General features: G+C 42.9%; 1 protein-coding gene across 1 annotated transcript in view; it reads right to left on the bottom strand.

The window, feature by feature from the left end:
- Nucleotides 1–1446: 1446 nt before the first annotated feature.
- LOC112409092 (vascular non-inflammatory molecule 3-like) overlaps nt 1447–7560 on the bottom strand; it is a 19118-nt gene continuing 13004 nt past the window's right edge. Inside the window, 6 exon segments of the mRNA XM_024759009.1 lie at nt 1447–2119; nt 2802–2974; nt 3874–4186; nt 4188–4245; nt 5038–5329; nt 6325–6457. Of these exon segments, the coding sequence (XP_024614777.1) occupies nt 1990–2119; nt 2802–2974; nt 3874–4186; nt 4188–4245; nt 5038–5329; nt 6325–6457 (1099 nt within the window). The 3' untranslated portion in view covers nt 1447–1989.

The following is a 7560-nucleotide window of genomic DNA, read 5'->3' as shown; positions in this document are numbered from 1 at the left end:
GGACAAATCACTGCCCCCAGAGTTAGAGAGACAGGCTTGCCCGTAGCAGAAGTCCACTGCTGGAGCCAGTCCTGGTGTTGTCACTCCAGCTGTCTTTGACGCATGGCCAGAGGTTCAGCATGGACAGGCTCGAGAGATACAAATGGGGGGCTGAAGGTGGAGGAGGTTTCATTGTTGGGGGGCCCTCACGCTTTTGTGACTTTCACTCCAGAAGCCCAACCAGGTTCTCTGGGCAAATAAAGAGGAAATAAAACACCTTGTGCTTCTTCTAGGAGGAGGAAAAATACACCTACTTTGAAGTAAGTCCGGAGCGTTCTGTTCTCTTAACCAAAGCCTGCCTTCCATGGAAACAATTTACTAGAGCCTAACCTCCCTGGGGGACAGGGAAACCCCATCTCTAAACCCCTTCTAGCTTGCCTGTCCCAACTAAGGGGAAAGGAAACAGCTAAGAAACACTTGTGAAGGTCACAGCCCAGGAACACAAGCCCACTACAAGAGAGAGATTTAATCACTGGGCTATAGAACCCTTCCCCTCCCCCGACATTTACTACCACATCAAGCTGGCATTTCTGGCCTACCCTGGCACATACCAACTGGGAGAAGCCTTTAGGTGGACAATTGTGGTTCTTGCAGTAGAATGCCATCCATCAGCTTAAATTAGAACCGGTGGGACACCAAATAGCCTCCACTATGATGGCTGAGCAGAATCTCCTGACCCCTAATGTTACCCCACACTGGGTTTGCCTCTTGCTGGGTGTTGAGACAAAAGATGCAATCAAGCCAAAGAGCAGAAGGAAGGATCTTTTTACTTCCAACAAGTAAGAAGAACACCGGGGGTATTTCCCAATGCAGTGTCTCCCGAACAGCAAAACTGGGGAAGTTTTAAGCTGAGGGTACATTCATATTCATGAAGGGAAAGAAGGTCACATCCTTCACAAGCGGAGGAGTCTAGGGCATAGGTAGCATCCTATCATCGAGTGTTATAGCCCCTGGAGAGAGATTCCAGGTAAAATGGAAACAGAGAGACAAAGGGCATTTTCTGCTGCCCAGAATGTTTCTAGCTTCCTGGAACTGGATCGATTTAAACCGAGTAGAAATGAACATCTGAGAAAAGATTAGGAAAGCAGTTGTCATATCTTTTAAGGGAAGGGAAAGGTGTCCCTAAACTCAGAGTCATCCTCAACCTCTCCCACACATCCTAGAGAGCACTGCTATTCTCGTGTGTGTCTCTTCCCAGAGTTAATAAGTGACAAACCAGGGAAAGGACTCAGGGTGCCAGGGTCAAGGGAACAAAGGTAACTGGGAGAAAGCTAACAGGGTAGCCTTTTCTGAGGAAGTTCCTGTCTGGCACAGGCTGCAACAAATCCATGAGTATGAGGGGCTCTAACCAGGATTGGGTAAATTTTAGGAAAGAATAATTTCAGAAGGAAACAGCGTGTGGTCTGAAGGAGATCATTTATTCATTTATCTCTTTCTAAATTTCCCTTCACAAGTATCTAATTTCCATACAAATATTCCATAAAGGTAGAATAAAGAGATAATGGAACAATTTTAATTTGTTATAAAAGTCATTCATAATTACTTTAAAAGATACCCTTGTTTTTTAACTTCCTGTATCCTAAAGACTAGCACCAAATACCCTCTGCGTTTTCAACGCTTACCCTGTGCATTTACAAATGAGAGACACAATATTTGCATACGTTAGAGAAGTTACCACAAAAGGACTCTTCTAGGCTCCCCTCCCATAAATACATGTTGCACTATACATGGACATACTGACACATACTTAAGTGCACCCACACAGAAGATGCATGCAGCTCCCAGAAATGAATATGTAAAAATGTGCACACAGGTCCAATTGCTTTTTAAGTCTTCTTAAGTTTGTTGTTTCAGCAAAGTGATGACATCTCTTCTAAACAGACACTAAAGACTCTCTCTTTTCCCTCTCTCTTTGCCAGGCTAATCCTGAAAGGATGGCGGTGAAGGAGATCATGGCAGTTGCCCAGTTCCCTGCCCTAAGTGCGGAGGGTCCCTCTCAAACACTCTTCCATACAGGGTCAGAACCAAGAAAGGCAAAGGGGCTCCGCCTCAGCTCTGCAGACGTCCATCTCCTGAAACCCAATCAAAGAAAGCAAAGGATTAACTTCAGTGCAGAGTTGGTTCCAGCCCAGAAGCCTTCTCTGACAACATCACTCTAAAAGCAACATGAAATAGTCAAAAGCACACAAAATTTGGAGTCAGAAGACCCCTGTTTCAGCTCTACATATCTAATAGTATCAGAGGGACTTTGGATGAACATGTAGCAAATAAATCTATCGCCCTGAGGATTAAGTAAGATAATGTATAAAAATGAGGATTTTTTTTAATTCATGAAACTATACAAAGTATCAATTATTACTATCATTATTATAACTATGCAGAATAATGACCCCATGAAATAAGTTATAGATGCATTATTTAATGTATTCAACTTGAACCTTCTCCACTATGCAAAAAAGGAAAACATTAGTTGCCGGCTTTCATTGGCAATCAATATTTTTATTTTAATTCTTCCATAATCTCCTTGTTCCCTTGGATCTCAAAATCACATTTATGTAGAAAAATAAACCCCAAATTCTCCACCACAGCCTAAGGACAGTCTAGAACCACAACTTGTCTTCCATATCATAGCTTCTTTGTATAAGTTGCTTGAATAAGGTGAACGACAATGTTGCCATGTTGTCTCATTATTTCAACGGGTTTCATTATGCCAGTCTACTGCATCTGTTCAAAGGCATTTATCCTCCTCAAAATCTCCTACCTCATAATGTCTTTCAGGGGCAAGCTGACTCTCACTAAGAATGATCTGTGGGAAAACATAACTCATTCCAAATGTGCCACTGAGGGAGAATTCTTCAAACTTGGTAAAAGCTGACCCCGCAGGCTCTCCACAAGTTCTCAGGTCAGTGGTTTGACACTTCAGTAATGTGCATACCTGTGTAGGAAAAGAAAAGTGGTTGGAAATCTTGGAAATATTTTCTCAGCTAAAAATCCAATTTCAAAGAATAGAAGAATATTTGTTAAGTTGCCTCTTAAGTAGTTTTTTTTTCAATTGCAGCTCATAATCTATTAGTAAATCCTAAAATTAATTTAGTGAGTCAAGATTAGCCCTTTTTTCAATGAAGCAAACTGGAGTAGACTAGAATTTTCAAAATTAGAGTATGTTGGTTATAATTTCTAATTCTGATTTGAATTATTATTATTATTTTTTTTTTTTTCGGGTCACGGGCCTCTCACTGTTGTGGCCTCTCCCGTTGCGGAGCACAGGCTCCGGACGTGCAGGCCCAGCAGCCATGGCTCACGGGCCCAGCCACCCTGTGGCATGTGGGATCTTCCCTGACCGGGGCACGAACCCGTGTCCCCTGCATCGGCAGCGGAATCTCAACCACTGCGCCACCAGGGAAGCCCCGATTTGAATTATTTTATAAAATGTTTGTTTCAATTAAATATCTCTTTTAACTCAGTCATACATCTTGACTGTGCTTGTTTATGATGTGAAATGGACTTCTTGCTCTGGACTCTAGATGAAGACAGTTTGCAAAACACAGCTCTAAAGTAACCTGACAGAAAAAGAGAGTATATGGGGGTTGTAGCTTTTTAAACTTGAACCCAGTCTGCTGAGAACTAATCAATCTGCTTCATGTTTTTACCTTGCAGCTCTAATTCTGTTCTCACTAAGACTGAACAAATAATGTGTTCTAGGGAGAAAAGTTCAGTGACAAATGTAACACCATTCCAATTAACTGAATCCAGCACAATTCTTCAAGAAATGCAATGATGACCTAGAAGACAAATCAGTAGAAGAGCCATTCTAACATATTTGAGTGTTTCTACCTGTAAGTAATACTGGCCTTCTACCATGCACAGTCTGTCAAAGGCACCTAGTGCATACACCTCATTGGTTCGTTTCTCAGACATCTTGTAAGTTAAGTGACAACACAGGTCTTTCTGACAAACTGTGTAATTTCCTGTGTCTCTCTTAAGCTTAGTGAAGGTGAACGCATCAAAATAAATCATCCCTGGAAAATTCAACCGTTCACATAAGAATGGCTTGACACCTCTGGCATAAGCACTCCAGTGAACAGCTGCAGAGTAACTGGGTTCTCTTCGAGGCCAGGACTTCAATTCTGAGAGCATCCGCTGGCCACTCTGTTTCCACGTCATAGTAATACACTTTGACAGCCTCTGGGGAGCAGATTCTACTTTCTACGGGTGACATAAAGAAACACAAATATTGGTTTCAAATTTTGCATGGTGACAAACTAATAGAATGACTTCCATAAGAACTGAAATATAAAGTTATGAAAGCATAAGCATTTTCAAGATAAGGAGGGAGAGAGCGTTACATTGACCTAAATTCCAATTTGACTCTGAGTCCTCCGTATGGGACAGCTTACACTGAAACTATATGACTTAGATAGCTTTTTTTTTTTTTAACTTAAACTCCCCTTTCTTTAGCCAATTTAACAGTAAACCAGAAAATCTCTCAAACATGAAGAACAATTTTAGCTCTCCACTAACCTATCTAATTTATGTGTTTGAGATTCTTCACCTGGGTCAATGAAGAACAAAGCTGCTTTACCTTGAAAGTGGAGGGGAGGCTGCTTTACCTTGAAAGTGGATACTCTAAAGGATAAACTCTAAAAACCTGATTAAGTCTAAACTGATTTTATCACCTCAACAGCAAGATTTATTTCAATATTACTCGTGGATGTTAGCTGCAGCGTTCTTTAGCTCTGGCTTTGCTTTTTTTATGTAACTTGAGTTCTCTCTAACTCCAATTTCCCCTCGCGTGAAACTGAGAATATAATGTTTGCATCCTTCTTTACTCCCAGGAATAATGTTCCTTAAATAATGTTGGTATAGAAGCCCATGCTCTTATTAATTTTGTGACGTTGGAGTTAATAGAAGAATCTTTAAAGAAAAGCGTGGCTTGAAAATGAATGAAGGCTTCCCAAGACTGTGGCTGCCTGTTGGGGCAGAACCAGGGTGAGGTACGTGTCATGTGCGTGCTCGTGTTGTGGGTATTGGTAGCAAGCAGGTTGACTCCCAGGGCTCGGGCTCATGCCGGGTGGAAGGGGACCGCCGAGAGGAGGGGCAGCGTGTTGTACCAGGCCGTGGGGTAGAGAATGCTGTCAACCTGAAACTCTTCCACCACCATCACAGCTGGGTCATGAGAAAAAATGTCAAAACAAGTGAAAATGCCAAACTTCCCAAAGGGAGCGTCAAAAGTCACAAGTTCTGAGTCCTTGGGGAAATCAAACTGAATTTCAGGTGCAAAAAGATTGTACTGTTAAGCGAAATGCACAGAAGGGGAAGATTAGTAAGAAAACTCTCAAATAGAAGTGATCAGTATCTTCAAAATCTTTTCTTGCACGCATGTTGGTGTGCATACTTAAAACTGTTACACATAAATTAGTGTAAATTATACCCAGTATACCACTGTGAGTTTTCTCACTGTGACATTCATCAGAACACTTCATTTTCCCACAGCCTATGAATCAACCAATGAGTTCATAGCTACAAATGATATTTTATTTATAATTAATTAATTAATTTATGGCTTCGTTGGGTCTTTGTTGCTGTGCATGGGCTTTCTCTAGTTGTGGCGAGCTGGGGCTACTCTCCGTTGCTGTGCGTTGGCTTCTCATCGAGGTGGCTTCTCTTGGTGCGGAGCACGGGCTCTAGGCGTGCGGGCTTCAGTAGTTGTGGCACGTGGGCTCAGTAGTTGTGGCTTGCGGGCTCAGTAGTTGTGGCTCGCGAGCTCTAGAGCGTAGGCTCAGTAGTTGTGGTGCATGGGCTTAGCTGCTCCGCGGCATGTGGGATCTTCCCGGACCAGGGAACACGTGTCCCCTACATTGGCAGGTGGATGCTTAACCACTGTGGCACCAGGGAAGCCCCTACAAGTGACATTTAAAAGGTGAATATTTGTCTTAAAATCACTTGAAATTTTGAACCTCACAAATTTCTGATGGTTTTCCACTCTATTCTTTAAATACCAACAGCACTGTCCATGTGAAGTCTAACACGGTAATAAAATAAACTTTGTCATGTCTCCCCACGGTACTGCTAGGTCTATGTAAGTGAGGTGACGTAGACTGGAACTTAATTTAGACAATGTAATAGCTAAACCTTGTTAATTAGTAAACCATTAGAATTTTTTTTCCAGCTTGATTATTGCTCCCAAACTCCAACTACCTTGGGCTCAGAACAGCCTTACGTTCTGCTCACGTTTCTATTTGGCCTGATGTGTGCATATGTGCTCAGGCAACACCCCACCCCCACCCGACCAGTGAGCATCCCAAGCTCCTCGGCCCTCGGCTCAGGGGGTAGCCCATCCTTCATCCCCAGGTGATCGACTTGAAGGCGGCATGTGGCTGATTTGGAGTCAAGGAAGGCTAAGGTTTTTGCAGGGTTTCTAGGAAAGAGAAATGCAGTCTTCCTCTGGATTTTGTTGCTATTAGGATATGTGCTTTGTGATGAGCAGCCATGTGGCTTCTGAAAGGACAGTCTTCCTGGGAAAAAGTTGTAACAAAGGAATAAGAGAGCTAGAGGGATGGATGACATCTTCTGGGCCTCTGAGGGACAGACTGCATTGGAAACTAGACCTACCCTTTCTATGATTTATATTTTCTCAGGTACCTAAGCAAGGAAATTCTGTGCTGTTGTTTTTTTAAGCCAATTTCAGTTGGGGGGTGGTTTTCTATCATTGCAATCAAAAAAGTCCTAATGAAATGAATGACTACAGCTTAATACCAAATGTTACAAAATTGGGTCAAAAAACTAACTCTAGTACTAAATCTTGTGATGAAACTGAGCATTTCTCCTTTCTCAGTGAATATTAAAATCCTCGTGCAGCTATTAGCACATCTGCTTTAGTAGTCTGATAGATTTGGGCTTCCCTGGTGGCGCAGTGGGTGAGAATCTGCCTGCTAATGCAGGGGACACGGGTTCGAGCCCTGGTCTGGGAAGATCCCACATGCCGCGGAGCTACTAGGCCCGTGCACCACAGCTACTGAGCCTGCGCGTCTGGAGCCCGTGCTCCGCAACAAGAGAGGCCGCGATAGTGAAGAGGCACGCGCACTGCGATGAAGAATGACCCCGCTCTCCACAACTAGAGAAAGCCCTCACACAGAAACGAAGACCCAACACAGCCAAAAATAAAATATATAAAAATAAATAAATAAATAGTCTGGTAGATTCTATTTTATGACTAATTCAAATTCAGAACGCTTATATGAAATCAAAGTAAGTTAAATCCCTTTTTCAACTAAAGGTAATAATTCAGAAACGCATTCACAACAGTTCCCTCACCAGCATTCACAGACAAATATACCTAGATATCACAAACAATAGAAGTAAATCGAGGGGTTTCTCTGGTGGCACAGTGGTTGAGTCCTCCTGCCGATGCAGGGGACACGGGTTCGTGTCCCGGTCCAGGAAAATCTCACGTGCCGCGGAGCGGCTGGGCCCGTGAGCCATGGCCACTGAGCCTGCACATCCGGAACCTGTGCTCCACAA

This window comes from Neophocaena asiaeorientalis, unplaced genomic scaffold (genome assembly GCF_003031525.2).
Source record: "Neophocaena asiaeorientalis asiaeorientalis breed wild unplaced genomic scaffold, Neophocaena_asiaeorientalis_V1.1 scaffold5, whole genome shotgun sequence".
NCBI lineage: Eukaryota > Metazoa > Chordata > Mammalia > Artiodactyla > Phocoenidae > Neophocaena > Neophocaena asiaeorientalis.
The sequence above is the reverse complement of the archived record's forward strand: the minus strand, read 5'-3'. Positions and strand labels throughout refer to the sequence as shown.